Raw genomic sequence first — 27205 nt, 5'->3', positions numbered from 1 at the left:
CGGCTCAGCCAGGCGAGGTGCCAGGTGGGCGAGAGCGCCACGCGCTGTCGTGCGGTGGGCGGGGCCTCTTGCGTGCGCGCGGCGTACGTGTCCGTCCGCCTCCCTTCAGCGCGCACCTCTCCACCGCGGGGGTAGGTTCTGTTTCCGACCTTCTGGAGTCTGTCGTGTGCCGCCGGTGGAGTTTTCTCGAATGCTGGTGGCCGTGCCCTTCTCCAGTCTGGGGCTGCTGGTAGGAGCCGGCGTCCCTGACTGCCGCGCCGGCCGCCCTCTGCGCCTCCGGGCCAGAGGTTCCCCGACTTCATCCGTCTCTTCAGAAAGCGTGTGTCTCGGTGTCGGTGCGAACTGTTATTATTTCCTGCCTTTTGTCTTTTTTCCCATTTGTGTTTTTCTAACTTTTTGAGGTGACACGGAGTTCTGGAACTTTCTTTTGCTCAAACCTAGGCATTTCGGGCCGTAAGCGTGTCTCAGCTCGAATTCGGCCGCATCCTCCAGAATGTGACCCGTAGTTTTGTTTGGCTTCTCGCTGCCTTTGTGGGTGTTGCTTCGAGTCCTGGGGTTTCCTTGTCTGCAGGAGCAGTGGTTACCTTCCGGGTGTTGCCGGCCTTCGTGCCGGGGTCGGGGAACCGGGGCACTGGCGGCTCGGGACGGCCCTCATGGTTCCGCCCGAGCGCGGTGTGAGCGGGGTTCCTCGTCCGGGCGGTGAGGACCCCGCGCCCGGAGCCTGAAGGAAGCCCTGCCGAGTCCTGGCCGTGCGCTCGGCGCTGGGGACACCCATGAGCATGGAAGGGCGCCAGGGCCCCCCGCGGGTGCGCGGGGTGTGCAGCGCATGCTGCCCGCCGGGGGGCGCCACGGACGGGCTTCTAGAGCGAGGGTGACGCGCAGCAGGAGTTTCCGCTTCCTAGGACCGTCCCGTGTGTCCGCCAGCCTGGATTCGGGACTCTCCACCCCAGCTTTTCAGTGCGACCACCTGGATGCCCAGCAGAGCCTTCGGTCTCATGGCGACAAGGACGCTGCGGACGCTCCCTCTGCACCTGCTTCTCCCAGTCTTGTGCACATCAGGTGGGACAGCTGCACCTGCCCTGCTCAGACTGAAGCCTTCCGCCCCCCTGAACTACTGACCCTCTCGCCCCACGTCTTGCTGACTGCAGATCGTGTTGGCTTTTCAAGCTCTCCCCAAAACCTGGCCACTCCTCGAAACCGCCTCTGTGCCCCACCTCAGTCCCGGCCAGCACCTGCTCTCTTGTGGCCTGTTGTCCACCCAGCAGCCGCTTGCTCCTCCACGCAGAACCTTCCGGCACGTCCATCTCAGAGTCCAAGCCAAGGGTGTCTCCATGCCCACAGGTGCCTCCTATCTGGATGCTTCACCTCATATGATTGCTTTGTCCATCGTCCTCCAGCCTGGTCACCTCAGGACCTTTGCATCCGTGGCACCCTTGCTCCAGCTCTCTGCGAGACTCCCCTCTTTGCCTTCTGCATGTCTTTGCTCAGATGCCTCCTCAGTGAGGCCTGCCCTGACTCCCCCAAGCAGCAACCCCCATTCCTTCCCTCCCCCGCCATAAAGCACACTACTTATCTTGTGTGCTTCTGTCCGGCCATTAGAATGTAAACTCCAGGCGGGAGGGACTGTGGACTGCTCTGTTCCTTCTGTAAGCATTCATTGAAGGACAAGGGAAACGTTGAAACATGAGTAGGATCTGAGGAGGCAGGAAAAGGAGGAAAGACGTTTTAGGAACAGTAGTGTATGTGAAGATACTGTGGAAACACAGGATTTGTTCTGAACGTTGGTATTGCCAATGGAAACGAGGAAGCATTTCTCAAGTGACTAGGACTCCAGGGCCTTGAGGAGTTTGCTCCACAATTTCTGATTCAAGGCAGCTTGCATTTCTTAGGAGTAGAACAACCTTGGAAAGGCACAGAAATGGTGAAATTTGCTTGACGTTTTCTTCAAACAAGAAGAAACACCAAGGGTTCAATCTCGCCGCACCAATTCCTACTAATTCAGTTATCGTTTAAAAGGGAGTCCGTAAAGAAGTTTGGGAGGTTTTTCAATCGGTTCAAAATCCCTTCTTAACTTCCCAGGTTATAGTTTGTGAAAACTCTATTCTTTGCTTGGTGGAAAAGCTAAGACAACAGAGCATCCCATTATTCAAAACCAATGCCTTTGCTCAAGCTTTATGTGGATTTGCAGTTTGAGGAGCTGGTTTTTCAGAATGCTTTGATTCGAGCTACTTTATGGCTCCCATGTCAACAAAGAAACTGTCGCTGTAACTGTCAGGGCGCCAGTGTCTCTGGGCGAAGCATACTCCCGTCCTTTTTCTTCAGCAGAAATAAAAGGCACAGCAGGGCTGCTAGGGCTGCCCACGGGAACCAATGAGTCAGAATTCCAAGCAGTTCAAGGGCCACGCCAGCCATGTTAAACGTGCAAATGTGCATGTGACCTCGTGAAGAAGGTCTTCCTCTATGATCTCAGAGCATCGATGGAAGAAAGCTGCTTTGAAGGGTGTATGACAAGGTGTTTGGATAGTAAGGTGTTTCAGAAACGGACACCCAGCACTCCACCCTGCCTGGACTGGGTGCTTCTGGTTGTGCTACTCTTAGGTACACCTCTTTCCTGTGAGATGCCTGCCATGGCACCTGTGTGTGACCCAGCTGCCATCAGTGGAACTGAGGGACCCCTTAATTTTTGGCAGAGTTGAGACGGCACAGAGCAGTGCTCTGAGCCAGCAGTTACACAACCACCGCGGAACTTTCCAGGGTCACTCTCTTCATCTCATTGAAATTCAGGAAGCGGCACTCCTTCCCCTGGCTTAAGTGCAGTTTTGCTGGGCTTTTGTTCCATTTGTGAATAGTTCTTGCTGGAAGCCCTGGGCGGGATGACTTGGTAACGGCCCCTCACCCAGAGACCAGCACTCCCAACGCCAGAAACCACCGGAGGTAAGCGTGCCCACGTTAAATCGCTAAGTGTGTGTGTGTATTTTGTGATCTCACCTTGAGCAATTTAATGTTCTTTGATAACCAGCACGTCATGGAACTCGTAAGTGAAGCTGCTAATGAGCGTGAAGCTTGAAATGTTCTGGAGAGCCCAGAACAGTGAGGCACTTAAAATCTAAAATTCCACCCTGAATCCAGACCGTTCAGGGTTGTTTTACTGGGAAAGTGGTTTTACTTACTTATAAACTTCGGTGCTAATTTTTTCTTCAAAGTTGTAGCATCTTGGTATGGGTGGTGTTTCTTTTGCTGGAAACAACGTGCTTTAATTAGAGTTGTTTATTCAGTTGTTGAAAATAAATGATAATTTTGTTACTGGTAAATAAGCGGCAGCAGAGGTGACTCCAGAGCTCCAAGTGCATCTGTTGTGTGGCTTCTGTCCCCTGAGCACCATGGCACGGGATGAGCAGTGCAGGGAGGAGCTCAGTTATGACCGGATGCCCACCCTGGAGCGGGGAAGGCCGGAGGCCGGGAGCTACACCTCAGACGCCAAGCCCAACGACCTTCAGCTGTCGACAAGGCTGCCTCCATGCTTCAGTCACAAGACATGGGTTCTCTCTGTGTTGATGGGGGTGAGTAGCTCTTCACCATCCACCACGAGGTGTCTTCTGCTTTGGGTGCCATGGTCTGGAGTTGCCCTGCAAAGATGGGAGGAGGGGCTGTGCTCTTAGGGCAGACCTCTGGCAGACTGAACAGTGGGTCAGTGTCCCAGGATGGGAAGTCAGGGCCATGGAGCAGGAGAAAGCCCAGGGGCTGGAGGGACAGGGTCAGCAGAGAGCTGGGGGCAGACCTGGTGTCAGGACATTTGCCTTCAGACATGCTTGGGTGTCCACTTGACCACTGAAGGGGTCATTTCAGCCTGAGTGCAGGCTTGCCTGGGGTTGGACCATTGGATGCACCTCTCTTTAGGCAGGACCCCAGGTCTCCTGTGCGACCCAGGCTGAGAGCCAAGATCCTGGTGGGGACCTCGCCCCTCACTGGGCTTCCCCAGGCCAGCCTGCAGCACCCCCAGTGGTCCTGCCCACCCTCTCCCTGAGCTGTGACCCTGTCCTACTGAGACTGGAACCCCCATCTGCCTGGGGTGCAGAGGAAGTTCCTCGTCCCTGTTCCTGGGGCTGACATCACACAGCTGCTCAGCCTCCTCGCAGTCCCAGGGCTCTGGACTCTGTGCGCTGCCCACAGCTGCCTGTAGCCAGGGTACTTAATCTTGCTCCTCTCCTCCTCACTTAGGTGTGTCCCATGGTCTCCGTGGCTCCCCAGGCCCTTGTGTCCCAGTGCTCCCGTCACAGTGGGGCATTCATGACTTCCCCCCAGTCCAGACCCTTTGTCTGAGTCGTTTGACACTGACCCCTGCCCCACAGCCTCAGCCTCTGTAGTGAGTTTCTATCTCTCAGACGTGACCTGAGGCCTGGGTGTCTCTTGGGCCTGCAGCCCCTGACTTGAGCATTTCCCAGCTGTCCACTTGGATTAGCTTTGCAGAGAGCATAGGGTGGGGCTGTTTGCCAGCCCCCGAGGCTGGCCCTGAGTGTGGGGGGGTTATCCTAAACCCCCTGAAATTGTACGTATTGGGGTAAGGGTGTGTCCTGGGGAGAAGTGCCGTTTTTTGCTTTAAATTTCAACAGAGACCTCTCCCTCTCTCCCCCAAATAAATGTTGAGGCCCTTAGTCTGGTGCTGGAGGGAAGAGTGGGCCATGGCCATTCTTCAGGGAGGAGTCAGGTCTGGCGGGAGCCAGGCATCAAAGTTGGCATTGTACAAACTGTTGAGTTTGACCCAGGAGGCAGTCAGAAGACTAGTTGTTTCGCTGTCTGATTTTCCAATGTGCCTGTGTTATAACCTGAATTGTGCTCCTATTTTGCAGAGCTGTCTGCTTGTGACTTCGGGGTTTTCGCTTTATCTGGGAAATGTGTTTCCTTCCGAAATGGATTACTTACGTTGTGCTGCAGGATCGGTAAGCATCGTTCCTCAGTTGCATCTTTTAGTACCGAAATTTGAGGTTCTGAGTTTCTTTGCTCCAAAATTTACTAGTTGGCTGTCCCTTACTCCTCATTAAGAATGTCCTCATCTGGGGCACCTGGGTGGCTCAGTCGGTTAAGCATCTGACTTCGGCTCAGGTCATGATCTCACACTCCATGAGCTCGAGCCCAGTGTCGGGCTCTGTGCTGACGGCTCAGAGCCTGGAGCCTGCTTTGAAGTCTGTGTCTCCCTCTCTCTCTGCCCCTCCCCTGCTCATGCTCTGTCTCTCTCTGTCTCAAAAATAAATAAAAACGTTTAAAAAATTAAAAAAAAATGTCCTTATCTGACTGTAGTTTTAAATGAGATTTGTTACTTTTGAAAATGATTGATGTAGCAAGTCTGAATGTCACTCCATAGAGTCCCACGCAAGAAACAGCACTTTGATTTCTAACTTACAGCTGCGTGTCGCTTCGGGCTGTCCTGTGGGCTGGCAGGGAACCTGGCTTCTGCCCTCTTAGTACAAAAGTCCTTGCAGAAATTTGACCCATTTCTTACTGTTCTCTCTGGAACCTTCTAGGTGGTCCCTTGTCACTACTGGAGCAGTCCTCCTTGGGGGGGGGGGGTCACAGTGATTTCTGACCCCCATGCTCCAGGGCAACACTGACCTGGGATGGGTATCTCAGCCAAGTCCTTGGTGGTGCCCTTTACCTTCAGAAGGGACAGGCTAGGGAAGCAGGTCACATGGTCCCACCAGCTTCCCCTCCGCTCTTGGAAGCCTAGTCCCTGGGACCCCCTCATCCAACTTATGCTCTGCGTCCTGCAGTCTCTGGGATCCGTTTCCATGGCTTGTGCTGTGCTCACTGCGGGGTCTGCAGGGGTTGTGTCACCCACAGGGGCAACACCTGGCATGGCCCACAAGGCCCGAGCTGATGCCCTTCCCTTCACCTCCCCACTGCCCTGACACCTTCACTCTTGCCTCTTTCTTTACTTCTGTGGGGATCAAGCCTCCTAAAGACTCTGAGACCCCTGTTTCCACATTCTTCACATGTAGATGTTTTTCCCTTTGGGGTAATTCTTGAGGTAAGATGAAGTCTGCTCTTGTGCAATTGGTAGAGGTGACAGTTCGACGTCTAAGTACATTTAGTGAGAATAGGTTTCACTATCTGTCTCTTTCATCTCTTCAGAAAAACATTTTCCAGAATAAGTCATTTTGAAAGTCACGGGACCTTTCACCATTGCCAACACTCCTGTGCCCAGTTGACTGGTGGCACTTGTTTGGCTGGCATGTCTTGGGTCGTTCTGGAAGCTTAAGCCTTGCAGTGCAAGTACAGATGTCTAGGTGATTCGCCCCCGGCTCACGGAGCTCTGATTTCTTTTCAGTGCCTTCCCTCAGCAATTGTGAGCTTTGCCGTTTCAAGGAGAAACATCAATGCGGTGAGTCCGGCTTTCTGTGCGGTCTCTGCAGATGTGGGGGCAGCAGTGTGGCTTTGGGCCATGGAAGAGCCTCGGATGGCAGAATGCACCAGCAGTCTGTGGACCCAAGAGGCAGGCCCAGGCCACCTGCAGGGCTGAGGGGCACCTGTGCGCGTGTGCATGCTGGGATGTGCCTCCACTGCCCGTAGCCCTTGTGCCCCCCACTGCAGGGCTTCCTGGAATACCCTGCCTCCTGCCACTGAGGGGCTGCAAGGGACCCTCCCTGGCTAATCCTTATGTGTATGTGTCGTAATCTTGGGGTTTTTAATTACCTAGAATTTGATTCAGTGATACCTTTATTTTAGTTATGCAAAAAATAGTGAACCCCTGTTTTTTTTCCAGATCCCCAACTTTCAGATCCTGTTTGTGTCCACGTTTGCCATCACCACTACATGTTTAATCTGGTTTGGATGCAAACTGGTTGTGAACCCCTCAGCAATAGACGTGAGTCACTGGGTAGTGCCGTGGGTCCCAAACGTTTTCCTGTTTTCTCCTGGACATGTCTTCCTGCTGATGCAGATACCAGGGGTTCTGGTCCCACTGAGTCTGGGCCTGAGACAGTGCTGTCATTGGGTTGACACAGTACATGTGTGTCATAGCTCTGGAGTCTAACAAATTCTGAGAATTTAATTTATGCTTTTGAGTATTGTCTGTATTTGATTCTTGCATTGACTACAGCAGATGGATTTATTGATAGTATTTCTAATGTCTCTTTGGCAACGTATTTCATCAAATCTGTGATGCTGTTGATTGGAAGTTACACGGTTACTTTATGAACCACTAAGAAAAACGGAAAAACCTTACCATTTAGACTATGATGCCAGAAGAGAATTCTAGTTTCCTAAGAAACGAAGACTCATCAGAGATACCTCAAAAAAAAAAAAAAAAAAAAAAGCCTCTGTTTTGTGGGAAATGTTGAACTCACTATTTTCAAGATCAGGAAAAGGATGGGGGGCCCGAGGAAGTCTCAGCCAGGCCTGTAAGGCAGAAACATGAACACACGTGGACCCGGAAGGGACACTCACACTGACATTGTCTGCAGAAGAGGGTTCCCACTGACTCCACCTTAGAATTGAGCACGTGTAGCAAGGTTGCAAGGTGTGAAAATCAGAGTAAAACAATTGTGCTAGCAACAGAAGACTTTGGAAATGTAATTTAAATACAGACATTATTTTATAGAGACAAGCCTGTGAAGTTCCTGGGAATAAATGAAGCAAAAGTTTTGTGAGGCTGTTTTGTAGAAAATCATGAAGCCTTACTGAGAACCGGTACTTCTTCATTAAACCTTCATTAAGCCAGGACTTCGTTAAAGTCCCAGCCGAGGGCCGGTGAGGGCGCCTCTCAGTGGGTCCAGAGCAATAGCACCTGTCAGCAGGACCCGACACGTTTAGTGACCAAGGGCCAGGGAAGGCAGCCCCTTGACAGCAGGCTGGGAACTCAGCCCATAGCCAGGGGTTACTAAACAGCGGTCCAGGAAGGCAGGGGAGCCCTCCTGGACCAGGCTAGCCTGAAGCCACCCCGCGTGCGCCAACCATAGTCCTGGACTTGCAGCATAGTGGTACTGCGCCCTCGTGTTGGAGCCTAGCCAGGGGAGACGCAGGGGCACACGCTGGAAGGAGGACCTGTCCCAGGGTGTGTGGGGAGCTCCCGCTGCAGATCTAGGGCACCGGGCTGCCTCGGGCACTCGCCGAGGAGGAAAGCCCAGTGCCGCCAGGCAGCTGGAGTGACTCTCAGCCTCACTATAATCAAGAGGAGGTAAATGAAAACCGTAAAGAGTTGCCATTTCAAGCATCAGATGGGCAGAAGCCCCAGGTGCTTGCCTCCCGTCTGGGGCAGCTTTTACACCCTTTGGAAACAGTCCCGCATCTGCAGGTACATTCCGAAGAAGCACACGCGCTGTGACTCCGTGTACACACCCCCGACAGTGCAGGCCTTGGAGGTAACACTTGCATGCTCGGCCAGAAAGTGTGGCTCCTAGCAGCACTGGGCATCGTGGCAAAAACCCCAAACCAGAACACACAGTCGAATGTGCACGTTGCCTAGGGCAGTGCCCCCGCAGACCGCAAACAGGTAAATAAATGCTGAAAGGTGGGTGAAGCCGCATGCCACCAGGCCTTCTCCTCAAGTGTGGCCGTGGCCACAGCGCCACCTCTCCTGAAGCTAGAACTCCAGTCCCCACCCTGCCCAGGCCACTGTGCCAGAATCCATGGGTAACCAGGCCCTCAGATAGTTCCTGTCACGTGAAGGTCAAGCCACACAGCACTGAAAGTGCTGTTTGTGGCACTAAGGACGCGTGGCTCCAACGTCCGAACCACCGGTGTCTGGGGGCGCGTGCGCACGTACACATGGGGAAATAGAAAACCATACATAGGATGGGACGCTTGGGACTGTGGCTCCCACACCCCTTCTCCCTGCTCGTGCCGGGCCCTGGATCCTCAGCCTCCACCCAGCTTCCCCACACGATGTATGCAGGGGAGCCCTCCTCCCCCACACGATGTACACGGGGGAGCTTATCTGTTCCTGCCGTTCTGCCTGCACTTGGGGGTCCATCCAGCTCACGGTGAGGCTGCTCACCGTTAACACTGTGCCACATCCACTGTGGGTTCCCCCATCTACCCAGCATTCTTTAGGGGTAGATCCAGAGGGTCACCTCTGATGCCCCACTGCCAGGAGCAGGTGCAGACACGTGTCTGCAGGGGTCTCATATACCAAGAGGTGCCGTCTCCCTGGACTCACTTGTTCAAGAACGGGGCCCTGTTCTCACCCTCACTGCGTGCGCAGGCTTCTCAGGGCCCAAACCTTCCCTACGTTTGGTGTCACCGATTTTCTACTGTGTCCAGTCAGATGACTACAGCGGGAGCTGCTTGTTACTTCCCTTCATGTTTTCTCATCACTGATGCTTCTGAGCACCCCTTCCTCTGCTTTTGTCTCCTAGCTTCCTTTGCTGCTAGTTGCCTGCCCTTAACATCGGCTCATCTGAAGATGGAGGTTGTCTTTCTCTCCTTGAGTCACAGAACTTGCTTCCCCCCACACACACACTGTGTCAAATTCCCACGCAGAAGTGATTTTGCCACTGTTTGTCACCAGTTTGTCTGTTACTGGGCAACACCATGCTTTTTATGAGGATGCCCTGGGCAGGCCTTAATGTCCTGTGGGAGAGCCACACACCCCCCCCCTTCACAGCTGGCCTCTCTGACTTTAAATAGGTTTTAGAATAGGTTTATTGAGTTGCTCAACAGCTGCACCTGGGATTATGCTATGATGATTTTAAGTTGATATAGTAATTTTGTGAAACTTGACATCTTCGTTATGTTAAATCATTCTACCCAGGAGCATAGATGGTCTGTACTCACTCAAATCATCTTCTGTGTCCTGTATTAGGGTCTTAATGTTCTGTTTATTCTTGGTTAAGTAATCCCTAGATCATTTACAGATTTTGTTGCCAGTATGAATGGTGCTTATTTTTTAAGTTATGTTTTCAGATGAATTATCAGAATGCAGAGAGAGGGTATTGATTTAATTTTTTATTTTGCAATATTTTAAGACTCAATAATTTGCACAAACACAGAGAGTTCCTGTGTGCCCTTCACCCAGCTTCCCCAAATGACAGCATCTTACATAATCAGAATATGTGAAAACCAGGAGATTGACGTTGCTGCTATATATTCACTTAAGTACAAACCTATTCAGACTGTACCAGTTTTTAAATAAAAAGGGCATTTTGTCAGTAGATTTTGTGTTTGGAAACCTTGCTGAACTCTCTTATTCTTCATAGTTTTGTATTGGTTCTTCTGTGCAGGTGATTACATCCTCCGCAAACAATGACCGTGCGAACTTCCACTTCAGTCCTGCCATCTTTCTCTTTCTCTTTCTCTTTCTCTGTAGCTGTGGCAGGGTTCCCACCGCAGTGGGAACCAGTGGGGCGTCTCTGTCTTATTCCTGACTTTAAATGAGTTGCATCGAAAGAGTCTCTGTTAAGTTCTTGATATATAACTTTTGCCAAGTTAAAAATGTTCTCAAGTCCTGGTTTGTCATGAGATTTTCATTTTAAAAATACAATTATGTGTTGAATTTTAATAGTTTGTTTTTGCATATGTTAAGATGACCTTTCCTCACTTTATTAGATTGACAGATTTTTCTGGTGTTGAGCCTTTCTTTCCTGGAATAAACCTTACTCAAACACAACAGTATTATTTTAGATAGTCTTGACAGGGCGACTAGCTGGTATTGTGTTCAGGTTTTCTGCATCTCCTGGATGAAATGGGCCTAGATTTCCTTCATCTGGTTTTAGAGTCAAGGCTACACTGGCCTCATAAAGTAAGCGAAGCAGCACTGATTTCTTGTGTTTCAGAACGACTTGATAGAATGAACTGCTTCTTGAAAGTTGGGTAGAACTTGCCTGTGAAGTCCTCTCCACCCAGAGCTGCTGCTGAGGGAGGGCTTCATTATTAGTATCGATGTGTTCTGTGTTGTCTTGTGTCAGATTTTCTATTTTATTAAAAGTTTCTCCAATATCATCCAGTTTTTCAAAATTACTGGCACGTAGTAGATAGTGATATAGCTCCCTATTTTATTTTATTTTATTTTTTTAACGTTTATTTATTTTTGAGATAGAGACAGAGCATGAACGGGGAAGGGTCAGAGAGAGGGAGTCACAGAATCCGAAACAGGCTCCAGGCTCTGAGCTGTCAGCACAGAGCCCAATGCGGGGCTCGAACTCACAGACCGCGAGATCATGACCTGAGCCGAAGTCGGACGCTTAACCGACTGAGCCACCCAGGCGCCCCAATAGCCCCCTATTTTAAATGTGCTCCGTTTTTAGTTCTTTCCTTCTCTCCCCCCCCCCTCCCCCCCCCCCCCGAATTTAATTTGTGTCTTTATTGTATCTCATTCTTTTCCAAGAACTAGCTCTTGTGGAACCTCCTTTGGTTTGTTTCTGGTTGCCATTTTCTTTCCTGGTGTCTGTCATGTCCTTGCTCCCTGTGTTTTTGGGGCTGCTCCTTGGTCGGTCGGTCGGTGGGTCGGTCAGTGTGCTATACCTGTCATGAGCTGAAAGCCCAGCCCAGCGGGGGTGCCTCTGGCCCCGTCTCTCAGCTCCAGCTTAGGTGCATCCCAGATTTGACATGACATGGATTTTCATCGTTGTTTGGTCCTACGTGTTTGCAGATTTCCCTTTTGGTCCCTCCAAACCTACTTCCCACCCACTGTCTCCCTGACTGTCCAGGAGGTGGCATATGTGGGCTGGTTCCCCTAGCATTTTGCCTTCTGGCCTCCTTTGGGGTCAGCCCATGAGAGACTCATTCAGATGGGACATTTGAGAGTGCTTAGGCTGTCCCTTCCCCTGGCTCTGAGCCTTTTGGGGGTGTAGTTGGATGGAGGCTGGGTCCTCTCTCTTGGCCACTCCTTCACTGCTCTTGTCCTCAGTAGTCACCACTACCCTTCCAGGTTTCCCTTCACCCTGGCCCAGACTTGAGAGCTATCCTCTGATTAAATCTCCTCTAGCCCCTCCTCTTGGGTGTCCCTCTCTTTCTCACCAGGACCCTGATAAAACAGACATACGGGACTATCTTTCACAGTCTTCCATTGGTGGTGGTTTTTCTGATTATGTTACAGTCAGAATGCCCAACCTGTAGTGTAGGTTCTTTGGAATTTACCAAGGCTTGTTTTGTGGCCTGATAGACGGTCAGTTTTTGTTAGTGTTCCACCAAATACTATAAAAGAATGATGATTCTCTGTTCTCAATTTTGCAGGTAGAGTTCTATAGATCAAATAATGAATTTCATTTGATTTTAAACATAGGTTTTATTATCACTGTGGTCTGGGGAGGCCAACAGATCAGGGGACAACTGCCATTGGAAAGACAGCTCATCACTCACAGGTCCCAAGGGGAGGGGGCATGACGTGCCCAGGCTGGGGGCCACAGGGGGAAGCACCAGGCAGTCAGGAGGCAGAATGGGAACGAGAGAGGGAGCCTTTCCTGTGGGTGAGGCAGGTGCAGGTTTAGAACTGGCTCGTGTGAATCACGTCCCTGGGCCCCAGGGATCCCCTAGTTGTCGGGCACCTGTCCGGGGTGGTGGGGGCAGGTGAGGGAGGCCCTGAGTGTGGGAGCCCCACAGAGGGGGTGCTGGGCCAGGGCTCCATATTGGCTGGTTTGCAAATCCTATAGTTAAATTTACTTTTTTTAGTTTTTTATTCATTGGTTATGAATACAGAGATGGATTCCTTTAATTGCCAACACAATTAAGACATGGAACAGTTTTGTCACCTCTAAGGCCCTGTTCAGTTTTTGGCAGTTATGCATAGGGCTATGTAAAGGTGTGCTGGTTTTCGAAACGTCCTCAAACACCCAGGGGGCAAACCACTAAGGAAGGTTTAGATCGGGTGAGTAGCCTCCAGCTCAATGGCCACAGCAAGCCCTTGAGCTAAGAGTGGTTTAAACAAAACAAAACAGACACACATGAGTCAGAGGGGATGTATGGCCCCTGTGCCTAGCATCTGGCCTTTGACAGAAAAAGATGCCCAGAACTTTAAACAGGTGTCTAAGCCTTTGTCTACATTTACAGAAGGAAAAGTGAAGAGAACTAGTCTTACAGACCTATGTGTTCTTTTTTGGCAGATAAATTTTAATCTGATTCTTCTCCTTCTGTTGGAGCTTTTCATGGCAGCCACGGTGATCATCTCGGCACGGTCGAGCGAGGCGTATTGTAAGCAGAAGGTGGGTCCAGCCCTGCGCTGCATGGGGCGTGCAGCAGGCCCCCCAGAACACTCACCCATGCACACGAGGGTAGGCTGCCCCAGGGCACCGCATGCAGCCCCAGCCCGCCAGGGTCTCATGAGGCCGATGGCCTCAGGAAGGCAACGTAGAAGATGCCACACAACTTCCCCATGGTGTGATTCTGGTCAAGTACCGGTGCCCCATCATTTCCCGTCGAGAGACCAGGTCTGCGAAAAGTGTCACCTTGGAAACTGGGGTCACAGCAGCTGATTCTGTTTTCACATGCAAGGAATATCTCAAGTCTAAAGAGCCACCAGTGGCTCCCACACGCTAGTAGTTTAGAACCCGGCCAAAGTGACAGCCTGGACGTGGCCAGCCAGTGCCAACAGCCTGGGCAGTGGGCTGCGAGGGTGCACCTCTCCCTCCCCACCCCCCCCCCCACCCCCCTGCCACAGCACATGTAAAGTCACCGGGCCAAACATTTTGTCTGTCTCTCTTTAGGGTTCCATGTCAGATAGCACCAACATTTTGTATGAAGTGGCATTTCCTGCTCGGGTCCTGAAATCCTATTCAGTAAGATAAACTTTAAATTTTTCCTTCTTATTTTATTTTATTTTATTTTATTTGGGAAAGGTCCATGGTGACACACTGTCCTGAGTGACATCTGCCATCCACAAGGAATTCTTAAGGTCACCCTGTCACTCGGAATTGTCCTGGTTTGAAGGATAGATCATGTGGCTGCCCTCTCTTGTAAACTGTATTGCAAGTCTTTTATGTGTTTCTAGCTTGTTTCTTTAGTTCACTTGTCCTAATACTGTGGAAGATGTGTTAAGCCCCCTGCTCTGAGCATAGTGCTCGTGATTTCTGTGTGTGGTTCCGTAGCTGTTTGCCATGGGTTTTTGGGGGCTTTGTCATGTACAAGTTCACAGTTGTTTCCTATTCTCACGATTACTTAGCACATCTGCCCTTGCTGATGGCTTTTGCCATAAAGTCTGTGTTGACTGGTCAAGTGCACAGCTCTCTTTTGGTTAGCACGGGCGGGCTGTGTCTTCCTGCCCTGACTATCAGCTTGTCTCGTCCTTGTGTTCGGGATGCTGCTGTCACAGCATGGGACTGCGTCTCATCCTTCCCCCATCTGTCACCCTCTCAGTGGCCTCACCTGTGAGTCTGTGGCCTGCACTGCCACGTCTGTACTTCGTTTTGCCACCTTTCTGTTTCCTAGTTTCCATGCCTTCTCTTACTTTTCCCGCCTTCCTTTGAATTGGTGGGAGCTTCGTCCTTTCTTCTCCCACTTTTTTCCTTTTCCAGTAATTTTGAGTTGGGAGCTACGCATTTTTTGGTGTTCTTTTAGAGATCATCCTCAACATTTCAACATAGGGCCTATGGCTACTTTGCCCTGAGCTCTTTAGAACATCCTCTTCATGTCCCCCTGCCCACCTGCAGCATGAGAGACACTGCCTCGTGGCCCTGCCTATGTGCTCTGTCCCTCCAGGTCATCGAGGTGATTGCTGGCGTCTCTGCCGTCCTGGGTGGGGTCATCGCTCTGAACGTGGATGATGCTGTCTCGGGACCACACCTCTCCGTGACGTTCTTTTGGATCTTAGTGGCCGTGAGTACACCCTTGTGGCCCTCATATGTGCGCGGGTCACCCCGCCACTGGCCGAGCCCTGGCTACTGTCCCCAAGACAGTCACTGCCAGTCTTGGAGCTCAGCTTTGGTGGATTTCAGGCAAGGGAGCAGCTGGAAGAGAAGAGGGTGGAAGGTGGCTGCTGGCAGGCCAAGCAGGACGCTTCTTGGCTGCCGCGCCAGGGTCCTTGCTGGCCCCACAATTGGAGGAATTTGAGAATCAAAGATAAAATGGGTCAGAAGCTTAACTTTTTTTTTTTTTAATGTTTATTTATTTTTGAGAGAATGAGAATGAGCTGGGGAGGGGCAGAGCGAGAGAGGGACACAGAATCTGAAGCAGGCTCCAGGCTCAGAGCTCTCAGCACAGAGCCCGATGCGGCCTTGAACTCACAGACCGTGAGATCATGACCTGAGCTGAAGTTAGATGCTCAACCAACTGAGCCACCCAGGCACCCCTGTTAATTGTTTTTATGTGAATCGATATTGTTTCATGTTTTTATGTTACTTTTTCTTGAAGAACGAAGAATGATTATTTTACATTATTTTACATCAGGTCTAGAATACATAACATGTTTCCCAATGTGTGTTTTGTAAAATGTAATATATTTATGCTATTATTTTATGTTAAATACTGCTGTGGTAAACTCCCAGCACAACGCTTCGTGCGTGCATGATAAGTGCCTGATATATGGGGTCACTGTGTTACATATGGCTCGTTCATCATTTTATGAGCGACTAAGTTTGTTTACACAAGTTAATGTCGTTTAGCGTTTAACGGAAACGCAGCCCGTGGAGCATCTGACCCAGTGCCTCCCATTTGGGTAGGGGCCTTGGCTGGTGTGGGCTCCTCCCATCTGCATGGAACAGTTCAAATCAACCCCTGCGTGCCTGAAATCCTACAGTCAAGTGACACATCCCAAACACCTGCACCCTGTGCTTCCGGACATCGTCATCCCATGACTATTTTGCAATGTCACTGTGTCACATGGTGATGCCTGCGGGAAGGGCCTGGTTTGTCCCACCCTGCTGTCCGGGGTCATCCTGGATGAACGACTGAGACACAGCATATGCAGCTCCTCCACATGCTCTTCTTCCTGATGCTGCCTCGAGAGGGTGGTCTTTGTCCCGACCACATGTGCATTCAGCTGCGGGAAGGCCGAGACTGGCGTGGCTGGGCCGCAGCAGCCCGTGTCGGGTGCTGGGGCTGGACTCCTGCTGCGTCCTGGGGCTCAGCAACACTGGGGGTGCCCGTGCCCAACCTTGCCGAGCCCTAGGTACTCCCCGAGGACTGGAGCCTGGGGAGAGAGAGCAGGCAGGGAGGCCGTGGGATGGGGTCACGCACCTGGTCACCCGCTGCCAGTGCGCAGGTGGGACTTACAGGGCGCTTGCCTCTGTGCCTGCCCCAGTGAGTGAGGCTGTGAAAAAGGCGCGTCTGCATGTTTAACTTCTGAGGTGACGTGGAAGCACTTGGAATTATGTCCTTGAGTTACTGAGGACGGAGACCCAATATTGCCCTAAAGCTTATAGTGCAGAGCTACTTGCCTGAACATCCACCACAGAGGCTGTGGCCGTCTCCCCCACACCCGGCCTCCCTAGCCCTTTGTCTGCAGATGCTCCTCCCTCTCTGCCCTGGGGTGGGAGGGTCAGACAGCTCTACCTGCCCCAGTCCCGTGGAGAGGCCAAGGACGTAGACCAGGCGGGGGTCCAGGGCTTGGGGCCTGGCCGAGAGCCTGTCCCTGCAGCCTCCCTAGGCCTGGTATGTATCTGTATACGAGCGGGTGTGTATCACCTGCCCTCCTCCCCATGGGCCAGTTTCCTGCCAGTCCAGGGGCTGGTAAGCAACCTTGTGCCCTCACCCCGCCATGTTTGTTGGGACCACTCCAGTCACTTCCTGAGTGGCTGTTCCACATCCGCAGCCCCTCCTCTGCTTACAGCCATAGAGCCCTGATAGAAACACCAATCTGGGGGGAGGTTCCCGCATGGACACCTTCACCTCTCGCATTCCTTAGAGCAGCAGACTCCCTGGGCCAGGCCCACCCACCCCTGCAGCCATGCCCACACCCCTGTCCATAATGAGCTTATCTGTCGCACCCACACCAGGGCCTCCAAAGTGCTGCTCTCCCCGCCATCCTTGGCCTGCTCCCCTCTCAGCCCTCTAGCTGCTGCCGGGGATCTCATGGCCTCAAGCCTGCCTCTGTCCCACTCACCCTCAGGCCAGATTCCTGAACAAGTATAGATGTCCCCCCAGTGTCCAGGGTGCTGAGATACTCCCACGAAGGGGAGGAGTCTGCTGCCACCCAGCGTGTGGTCATTTCCTTTGCTGTGCGTGTGGCCAGGTAACTAGACCTTGGATGCACCTGGGCCCATGGGCTCAGTGGGTTTAATAGGCTCAGCACTCGGCACCTTGGGAAGGACGTGCCCTGCTATGCTTCCCTCTCTGCTGGAATGGCATGAAACTAAGTCAAGCTTCTTAAAATAAGTGGAAAAAGACGTTTATTGAGTATAAAGAGGAAAGGGCCCTCTCAGTGGAGGAGAGCCACCGAAGAGCCCACCTAACCGCTAGGTCATAGTGTGGTGGGTGGCCTGGCGGGGAGCCATGTCTCCTGGGGCTCCCTGAGTCTGATGATGAGGAAGCACCAGACTGGCCCCAGCTAATGCCCGTCTGCAGCTAGCTTGTGTGCTCTTCAGGACCTCTGCATCTGACAATGACCTAGGTCTCCCTGGTCAAGGGGACTCATAAGCACATTGTGATCACTGATTGCATCCTAAACCAGGAACAAAGAACACCTACGACAGGACATTACTGGGGTAGTTGGGAGAATCTGAACACAGGTGACACACATAATCCGTATGACATTTCCTCAGTGTGATGCTGAATTGAGATGGTTCAGGAGAATGGCCTCAGTTTCAGCAGGCACACGCACGCATACTCAGGGCAGGTGTCCCCGATCTCAGCCGAGGTGGCAAAATGTCACAGGCAGCAATTCCGGGACGTCCAGGCCACTCCTGGTGTGGCTCTTGCAGCTTCTTTGCAGACGTGCGTTGCAGCCATGGAACAGAGCACATGAGGCCTCGGAGAGGCCACCCCACTTCCCCCCGGCCCTTTCCAGCCCTGCCAGTCCCCTAGCCAGGAAGGCAGGCTTCGGCTCTACTGGCCACAAGGATGTGCCCCTCGAAACAGGAGCACGTGATTGGAATTAACTTCCTTGACTGTCACCTCTGAAATCTTTGTGTTTTGTTTTCTCTTAGTGTTTTCCGAGCGCCATTGCCAGTCACGTCACAGCTGAGTGTCCAAGCAAGTGTCTGGTAAGTGAGGCCCTGTCCCCAGGTGCCAGGGACCTGCTGTGCACTGCTAGGGCCTGGCTCACCCCTTCCCGGGCTGCCATGTGACAGGGCTCTCCCCCCACGGTGATAGGGCTGCAGGGCTGAGCCTGAGAGGGTGCCGAGCCAGGGGCGGCCTGGCGAGGGCTGTGTGGCACTCTGAGGGCTGGAAGTGAGCGCATCTGGTGTGAAAGTCAGGAGAGTCCTGTGACTCAGCATAGGAAGGACGACACCTGGTCCTTCCGGCCCATCCTGAGTCTTGCCAGGTCTGTTGTTTGACAGTGACACCTGAGTTCGTGCTTTATCAGCACCTGCACGCGGCTGTGCGGCCTCCGAGACAACCCAGGCATCGTCCTCCGATGTGGGTGGGGTTTTAAAAGAACAGGGTTTAGGGCAGCGGGAAGGCCGGCCGTTCGTTTGTGTTGCTCTTTGAACAGAGTGGTTAGTTGTGCGCGAGGCAGGGGATCTGGTGGGACACAGGCCACGCGTGGAGCTCATGGTGACCAAGTGCAGAGAGCCTGGCGAGGGCCTCGTGCTGAGCCCAGGGCCACGTCCACCCTCCCTGCACATTGTGGCAGACGTCCACCCCTGCCTATGCAGACAGCGGCTCCCGGGCCCCTCGGGCCGGCCAGACCCGCGTTCTCACCTCCTTCCCGTCAGGTGGAGGTGCTGATTGCCATCTGCAGCCTCACGTCCCCGCTGCTGTTCACTGCCTCTGGGTACCTGTCGTTCAGCATCATGAGAATCCTGGAGATCTTCAAAGACTACCCGCCAGCCATCAAGGTATGCGTTGCTCTGTCAGAACCCTGTGGGAACCTGGTGTTGCTGCCAGAGGCTGTGTGGGAGGAGAGTCCCAAGGGACAGGTGGCCCGCGTGAGCGTCTGACCTGCGTGCAGCTGCTTCTGCATGTGGCACGAGGCCACGTCTAATTTGCTTCTCTGCGTGGGCAGCCAGGTGTCTGCACTCCCTTCTCTGATGCCCACGCAGTCTTGTTCCGTGCAGGCTGCCTCTTCTTCTAACTTCGGGCGATTCTGCCTGGTCTCAGGCGGCCCTGCGTCCCACCTAGACACCCCTCCTTCACGATGCTGTTGGATTTTCTCAGCCCTCCTTCCTTCCGTTGTCACTTTGGAAGCTATCCTTCATCCAGTTGTACGAGAGACCTTGTTGGAATTTCCGTTGGAATCACAAGTTTATAGATAAACGTGAGGAGAGTTGGGTCTCTTTGCACATACAGTGTGCCTCTAACTAGAACTTGGCTGGGATCTCTCAGCACTTCATTGTCTCCACAGGCTCAGACACACGTCACTAGGCTGGTTTCTTAGATGCCTTACGTTGTCACCAGCATGCGTGGTATTTGCTCCCAGGTGTTTTTCGTGGGCCATTTCCAATGTACAGAAAAGTTGGAAGAACACCGCAGTAAACACCAAGATTCTAAGTGCTTTATGTGTTGTGTGTACATGTGTGTTCATACTGATGGGTGGGACCATTTCTCGGGAGCATCTGAAAGTGAGTGGCGGGTGTGGGACAGCAGGACCCTTTACCTTAAATACTTTAACTTTTCTAGAAGGACTGCCTCTTACACACGCGCAATCCCACCAAGGCATGTGAGAGGCCCAAAATCATGCAATGTCACGTTCAGTGTTCACAGACCGTCCCAAGAATGTGCCTCATAGGCTGAAGCTCGCAGAGCAGGACCCGCTGAGGGGCACAACTTGCCGTCGAGTCTCCCTCGAGTCCAGACAGTCCCCACCTGTGGCCCTGATACTTTGGAGTCCTGGCCAGTGGTCTGGGAGAAGGTCCCACTTGTGGATCTGTTTCCTGTGACACCAGTGGGAGTGAGGTCAAGAGCACGTGCTGTCACCCCCCGCCTGGTTGGGCGGCAGCCGGCAGAGTGTTCTTGGTGGTGGCGGTGGGTGGGGCTTTCACAGGAGGGAGACAGCTATTGTGTCAGCCAGACACCTGCGGGTGCCTTGTCCCGACACCTTGTGCGGGGCCGGCCCTGGTGGGCCCTGGTGGCCGGCCCCGGCCTGAGCGCTTGTGTCACACCTAGGGGTGAAGAGAGGTGATAGACGCCCAGCTCTCCTGTCCCTCTTCCCTTCTGAGCACCGCCAGGGACTCACGGGTTTTTGTTATCTGCACAGTGCTGCTGTCATTATTCTCTGATGCTCATGTTGGCCCAGCTGTGGCCGGAGGGAGCACCTTGCAGCCCGGTGCTCCCTGCAGTAACCCGTCAGCCTCTCCTTGCAGACGTGGGGGGTGACCCAGGCTCACCTCATCCCGCCTCGCCCCAGACCCACGCAGGCCCCTCAGAGGGAGGCGTACATAGACCTCAAGATCTGAGAGCTGCGTGTGCTCATTCATACGGGGGCATCATTGCTTCTCAGCCTCCGTCAAGATCCTGAGTTTATATTGTATTTCCAGTTCAGAATTACACGCTGGATTTTTTGTTGTTGTTGTTAACTTCTGTTGTTTTGTGTTAGTATTCTTTTTACTCCAGAATCTTGTTTCCTGATAATACTGAGGGTAGGTATTATTTTATCTTGTATGTAAAAATTGTCACAATTGCACCACCAATGTTACCACCAGCAGCACACCTGCCGAGAGAGATTACAGCTCGCTTTCACCCCACTCAGGAGAGAAATAGCCCCCTTTCTGCGTGTGTTTGTAGTATTGATTTGATACGTGGTCGACTTCAATATTTTCTGTTTGCATTGTTCACATCGAGGACAGGAGCTTTTCTGTGTCCTTTAATTATACACGCACATTGTGACGCCACACAGTTTTCCCAGCCTGTCCCCAAAGGGTGGAGACAGATTGCTCCCGGTTTCTGCTGTTGTTACGGATTACTCAGTGCCCACGCCTGGTTTGGAGTCTGTGTGGTGCGACATTAGGACAGTGAGCTCGGAGAGGGGTTGCTGGGCCAGAGGGCAGACACATCTCTGGTCTGGGGAAATGGCGACGAGTCCCCCTCACGGAAGGCCCTATTTTCCGTCCCACCACTGGTACGAGCACCAGCCCAGCACAGAGTGTTGTCACCCAGCGTTGTCACGTGGGTGAGCCAGCGTGCGTGGTGGGGCTGCGGTGTGCGTGTCTCTGGTCTGGACACGAGACTCTGGGCTTTTGTGCCTGGTGGTTTTGGCATTTCTTCTCCAGTAAGCTCTGTCCTGTCTTTGCTCACTGTCTAGCGGACTTTGAGCTTCACCAGTATTTGGGTGTCTTCCCTATAACAGAAGATTTGGATAGTGGCTCCCACGGGCCAGCTGGCTTTCGTTCCACTCGTGATTTTTGTCGTGAGGAAGTTTTTTGTTTGTTTGTTCTTTGTGGTCAAATTTATCAACATACGCATTTGTTGGTTTGGGATTTTAAGCCGCAACTAGAAAGGCTACTACTTGATTTTGGCTCAGGTCATGACCTCACGGTTTGCGGGATTGAGCCTCAGTGCAGAGCCCACTTGGGAGTCTGTCTCCCTCTCTCTGCCCCTCCCCTGCTCTCTCTCACTCTCTGTCTCAAAATAAATAAACGTTAAAAAAGAAAAAGAAAGACGACTACTTGTGTGTCCAGTGGGAGTTTATCCTGGAGCATAAGGAACTCCCCTTTCCTCTTCGGGGCTTCAAACACCCATCGTTTTCCTCGGTCATCTGAGATGCTGCCCGTATCACACGTTAAGCTTCTGTCTGTGTCTGCACCTGTCGTTCTCCTACATCTGCTGTCTGGTGCCGCCCTGTCCTGATTATGGAAGCTTTCGAACAGGCTTCGCCAGCTGGCGGGCTGGATGCCCAGTTCCTGATCACTCTGCTCTTCAGGGTTACCTCACTTTTGTTGCGTGTTTTTTATGTAAGTTTTAGAATCAACTTCCCTGGCTCCAGGAAACAGTGTTGTTTGTTTTTTTTTTTTTCAAATGGGGCTTGTGGCTAAACTTCTACATTAGCTTGAGGAGAGGTGTTTCTGTTCCCTCCCTCCCTCCCTCTCTCTCAACAGTGACACAGTATGGAGCTGGGGGTTTTGTGTTATCACGTGGTTGCTTCGTGTCTCTGCCGAAGGATGCCTGCGCCTGGGAGGGCTGGGTGCTCACTGGACCCTTTGCTCGCCAAGGCTCCCCCACGCCCCCATCACCCCCTCTGACCCCAGGCACTCCTCAGCCCCCTTCCCTCCAACAGCTGCCAGCCTGAGCTCCAAGAGAATCTGCTGATGGTGTCTGTGCACCGGTGCCCAGGGGCCCCGTCTCCGGCTCAGAGCCCTCGTAACCGGTCACTTCACCCCATACGGACACCCTCTGTGTCACCGGCTCTATTGGTGGTGGTTACAGGATGTGGGAGACTTGACTGTGAGCCCCCGGGCTACCCACAGGGCTCCGCTGCTTGTGGGCCATTTTTATGGCATCTGTTAAACCCAGGATGACAACTTACAGAATTGATTTCTTTGACTCCCACTCACGAGACAGAATGATTACTGCTCAGGTTCCTGAAATCAGCAGAAGTGTACGTACCTGAAAACCTGAAATCGATTCACACCAACTCACTCAAGTGCTCTGGGAAGGTCCTGGGGAGGAGGGGGGTGTGTGGGAGGACGGGAGCTGCCTGCACGGCTGCCTGGGCTGGAGGGCGTGGCGTCTCCGGTGCAGGTGGCGGGCCCGGGGCAGGCCGTCAGCTCACCGCCTTGTCTCCCACCAGCAATCCTACGACGTGCTGCGGTTGCTTCTGATGCTGCAGCTGCTGCTGCAAGCCGGCCTCAACACTGGCACCGTCATCCAGTGCGTGAGCTTCAAGCTGGGCGCGTCCTGGGATGCTGCGCAGACCGGCCAGCAGGAGCGCCCAGCAGGGGAGGTGAGTGGCCTTCAACACGGTGATCTCCCCGTCCTTGTGGGGTGGCCCTAAACACAGATCCAGTCCTCAAAACGGTATAGACTGAATGCCTTCAGTTTTACTCCTGCAAACATGGATAGGAAGCTGGCCAGGATCCACAGAAGCCACAGAAGTTCCTTCTCTGGCCCCTCTCAGGGGCGCGGCTCTGATGGGAAGGGGTGCCCACTGAGCTCCCTATAGATGTGGCCTCAGTGACCTCTGTCCGGCAGGCTCTGGAGGGTCATGCAAGCCCCTCTGCCAGTCTCCAGGCCACCGGGTCTTGCCCACCCCCCACAGTTGGAGGGCTGAGGGGGCCAGTGTCTCCTCCCCAGGAGCTGCTGGCCCAGAGGTGTTTACGCTGTGTACTGGGGAGGCTGCCACAGGGTCCACCAGGGACGCCGTGGGTGGACCAGACCCTCCTCCCACCTGGTACTACCGACCACGGGGCCTTTGTGCGAGTGTGCCTGTGTTCCCGCCGTCAGCTCTTCCTCAGCAACCCTGGCCTTCATCCTCTCCTGCGCTTTCCTTCATTGAAACCTGCAGATGGGGTCATTTCCTTGTTTTTACCAGTTAGGCTGGGTCTCCTGTGGGGATGGCTTGGCCCCCAGGCCCTTTGAGAGACCCACCTGGTTCTTTGTGGGGGCACCAAGTCTGGTGAATGCGTGCTCCCACCGGGTTCCAGAACAGAAGGTTCTAGAGGCTCTGGGGACTGCAGCTGCCCTCCCTGTTTCTGGAGGTGTTTGGTCACCTTTGCCTCAAGTGCCCTCCTTCCCTGGGTGTCCCACCCCCGATGGTGCCTGCATACACGCACGGCCGGACCCGGGGCCTTCTGTGTGGGGGCACCCGTCCCTTAGATCGATGGCACCATCTGTGGGTATGTTTTGGGCACCCCCTGTATGTAGTTGCTTGCTCTGCCCGATGCTGGGATGCAGGCCACGTCCCGTCAGCTGTCAGGCAGGTGCTCACCCCATGGCAGCCTGCCCCCCCGCCCCCCCGCCCCCCCCCCCCCCACAGCCCACCCCTGCCCAGGCTGTGTTTCTGCGGGGACCGGGACAGAGGGGCTGGTCTGTGGGAGGGTGGAGGAACGGGGGCCTCCGTGTCCCCTCGGGGCTCCAGGGCTGTTTCCTGTCCTTTTTTCACAGGCTGAGAAAAGCTCTCGAGTTAACAGAGCTTTCCCACCTGCCTCCTGCACTCGGGTGGCCCCCGGAAGAAATAACACTTTGCCTGTTTGGCCACAGGTGTCCAGAAGCCCCCTGAAGGAGTTCGACAAGGAGAAAGCGTGGAGGGCCGTCGTGGTGCAGATGGCCCAGTGACCGTGGGGCGGGGAGACCGAGGCAGGAGCAGGGCCCCTGCCTGGCTAGTTGTCTTGAAGCTACCACTTTCTAACTTGCCCTTCACCTTCGTCCAGGCCAGGCTGCAAGGTGGAGTCTTCATTTCTTTTAGCAGTTTAGTTGTTAAATAGGCAAGTGTTGACCATTTTGTGCTTAGGAGTCTTTCAGTTCCTCACCCCCAAGGCGCCACCGCACACACCGTGGTGTGGGGCTCTCGGGTGAGGAAGGGGCTCGTGCTGGAGCCAGACCCTCCCGGCACCGACACCTAGGCAGGCCTTGCACGTGCGGCCAGCCGCCCATCTGCTCCTCCTGCACCTCGCTGGCTTCCCGGGCCCATTCTTGTCGAGCACTTACCTTAAGCAGACGACAGCCGGGCTGTGGACGGCTCCACGTGGGTCTTAACGACTCGGGCGTTTCTCTCTGGAGACGTGTCTGCCAAGCACCGTCTCTGACCACGGAGCAGAGCTGTGTGGGGAGCCCCTTCACTGCAGGACCGTGGTCGCAGGCAGCCCCCACACCCACGGCTGTGCCTGTGTGGCGCTCACGTGCCCGAACTTCTGCCCTCTGTCTTAGACCGAGACGTTCCAGAAGGACCCTGCCTGCTCACTGGTGCCGGTGTTGTCCGTGTCATGCGTGGTATGCAGAGCCCAGGTCAGCAGGGGCTGTCTGCACTTGTGCTGGGTGGTACCCAGCTCCTGAGCCCTTTTGTCAACACCCACACTAAGAGTGACCCTGGCCACTGTGACAGCTCAGTGTTCTTTGGGGTGGGGCCAAAGGTAGAAACTTGGGCCACATTTCTGGGTCTCGTTGGCTTTGGTGATGCAGGTGGGGCTGGGCCCCCTACCTCCTCTCATGGGTTCTGCTGGCACTCCCATTACCATTCTCAAGACGCGAGACAGATGCCCCCCAGAACCCTCATGGGGGTCATCACTGGGCATTCTCCAGCTCCCTCCATTTCCTGACCTCACTTACCTGAGGTCCAGCCCAGGCCACGGGTCTCTCCCATCTGTCACTGCCCCTCCTGCCAGACAGCGAAGACGGTTTGGGTGTGAGAATAACATTTGCTTCAGTTAAAATCACCGCCAAGAATTGTGTGCTGTCTCCTTGTCCCCTGAGTATACCTGGAATTTTCTGGAAGAACGATTAGCTTTTCTCAGTTGACATGGGCACTGGTAAGTCTCCAGTGGGCGGGGAGCACCTTCTGAAAATGGAAACGTTCATGGTTTCAGGAACTGTCTTGGGGCCAGTATCTGCATTCACAAGGCTGCACGTGCAAGTGGTTGTGTCTGTCTGCTTCACGTGAGGAGCTCAGCGGCGTTGTGCGGGAAGGTGCTGACGTTTGCTCTTTCCTGTAGCTTGTTAGTGAGGATTGGCGGGCTGACTGGGTATAGACCTGGGGGTGGGGGGGGGGGGGATTCAGGGATCCTCCCCGGTTTCTCATTGCTCAGCACGAGTGACTGGCTGCCAGGGTGTCTTCACAGCATTCACGGCAGGTTGGGTTGGGAAGAAGTCAGAAGAGACATGGGAAAGGGGGAGAGTGCCAGCCGAGGAGGCATTGTCCTCAGCCAGCCAGCCCCTGTCTGCTGTCCTTGGCCATGTCCCCAAATAAGCAAGAGCAGGGGAGATGGCTCTTTCCTGCACACATGCAGGCCCCCCAGCCGCAGTCGAGGTCACCTGCCCTTCCTACAGCTCCCAGGCAAGGAGGCCAGCAGGGGGATCTGCTCAGGAGCCTGGGACGGGAGCCACAGAGACAGCACAGGCCACTCTGATATTTCCTTGGATGTCCCAGAAGTCTGAGTCTTAGAGCTGGAATTAGGCACCTAGGGCTTGGTACTGGCTTGCACTTTATTTCAGATAGAGCTTGAGAAATCCAGACAAATGGGGTTTTAAAAATGTACGATTCTTTTTCTGTCAATTTACATTTGTTTGATACAGTTTAATGACTCCTGAATAAATGCTAACATGTAAACGTGGCCTATGTTATTTTGAGTCCCTTAGGGATCTCTTTGTCCAGGGCTTGAACTGAGAGGAAAGTATAGGAGGGCTGGTGGAGGTAAGGGCCACTTTTTAATTTGTCCGTGATTTATGTAATCCCTGAGGCCAGGTGGAGGTGGGGACCCCTGAGAGCCTAGTGGCTTGAGTGGTGAAGACTGGGAAGGGGCACAAAGACCCCTCCCCACTCAGGGGAACTGCCTGCCGGCACTGAGTTGGCCAGAGCTCATGCAAAATGGGAGCAGAACCTCACTTTTGGGTTATCCTGGGAAGTTAAGTGCAAAATAAAGAAGCTTTAAAACCAAAAAAAGATGATGTTTCAGAAATTCCCTGCCAGCAAAGACCATTGATTGGATGGGTGGGTCTTTCCTACTCCCCCCTCCCTCCATAAAGGCGGGAGGAAGGAGGACACAGAAGGCTGTGGAGCGATTGGGTGGCGTGGGATACTGGGCACACTTGGAACACGTGGGGTGACGGCACAGGCCCCCACGAGTGAACCTGGGGACACCAAGGCCACCTCAGGTTCTTCTGCGGGATGGAGAAGCCGTCCTGACCACCCCGATTCCCCACAGCCCAGGAAGGGACAGCCAGTGTGCAGCCCCCCAGCCCTGCGTGTCCACCCTGGGGACTATGATCTCCACCTCTGCTCCCCAAGCGCGGGCCTCTAGGCCCAACGGGAGTGAGGGTCCGAGGGAGACCTGGGGTGGGGTCCAGGGCCGGTTGTGACTCTTTCGAGTCTTTATGACTTGGGGGGCCTCTGATTGCCAGGGCGGGTCTGTGTGACCCCGACAACCCGCGCCGGGCGGGGCCGCGTGACCCCGAGCGGGGGCGGCGCGGCCACTCCTCCCCGTGGACACCATGGCCCGGAGCCCCGGCCCCCGCCCCCGCGTCTCGGACCGCAGCCCGGGCCTCGGTCCCAGCGCGCGCGCCACTGACCCCGGCCCGCGGGGATCAGCGCCCCCCG

The 27205-nt window shown here is 53.8% G+C and overlaps 1 protein-coding gene across 3 annotated transcripts; it reads left to right on the top strand.

Annotated features, from left to right (window-relative positions):
• The first annotated feature begins 170 nt into the window (after positions 1-170).
• MLC1 (modulator of VRAC current 1) lies at positions 171-26218 on the top strand. Of its 3 annotated transcripts, none has more exons than XM_060656048.3 (12): positions 171-2934; positions 3316-3560; positions 4848-4937; positions 6323-6376; positions 6758-6859; positions 13032-13130; positions 13632-13703; positions 14623-14739; positions 18006-18062; positions 18738-18860; positions 22748-22900; positions 24061-26218. In XM_060656048.3, exons 2-12 carry the CDS (start codon positions 3381-3383, stop codon positions 24229-24231), a joined length of 1218 nt encoding a protein of 405 aa, XP_060512031.1. In that variant the 5' UTR covers positions 171-2934; positions 3316-3380; the 3' UTR covers positions 24232-26218. The 3 variants fall into 3 exon arrangements, with proteins under 3 accessions (XP_060512031.1, XP_060512032.1, XP_060512033.1); XM_060656049.3 differs by having other exon boundaries at positions 184-2934; positions 24157-26218; XM_060656050.3 differs by lacking the exons at positions 171-2934; positions 3316-3560 and adding an exon at positions 4410-4546.
• Positions 26219-27205: the final 987 nt, after the last annotated feature.

This window comes from Panthera onca, chromosome B4 (genome assembly GCF_046562875.1).
Source record: "Panthera onca isolate mPanOnc1 chromosome B4, mPanOnc1 haplotype 2, whole genome shotgun sequence".
NCBI classification, from domain to species: domain Eukaryota; kingdom Metazoa; phylum Chordata; class Mammalia; order Carnivora; family Felidae; genus Panthera; species Panthera onca.
The sequence above is the reverse complement of the archived record's forward strand: the minus strand, read 5'-3'. Positions and strand labels throughout refer to the sequence as shown.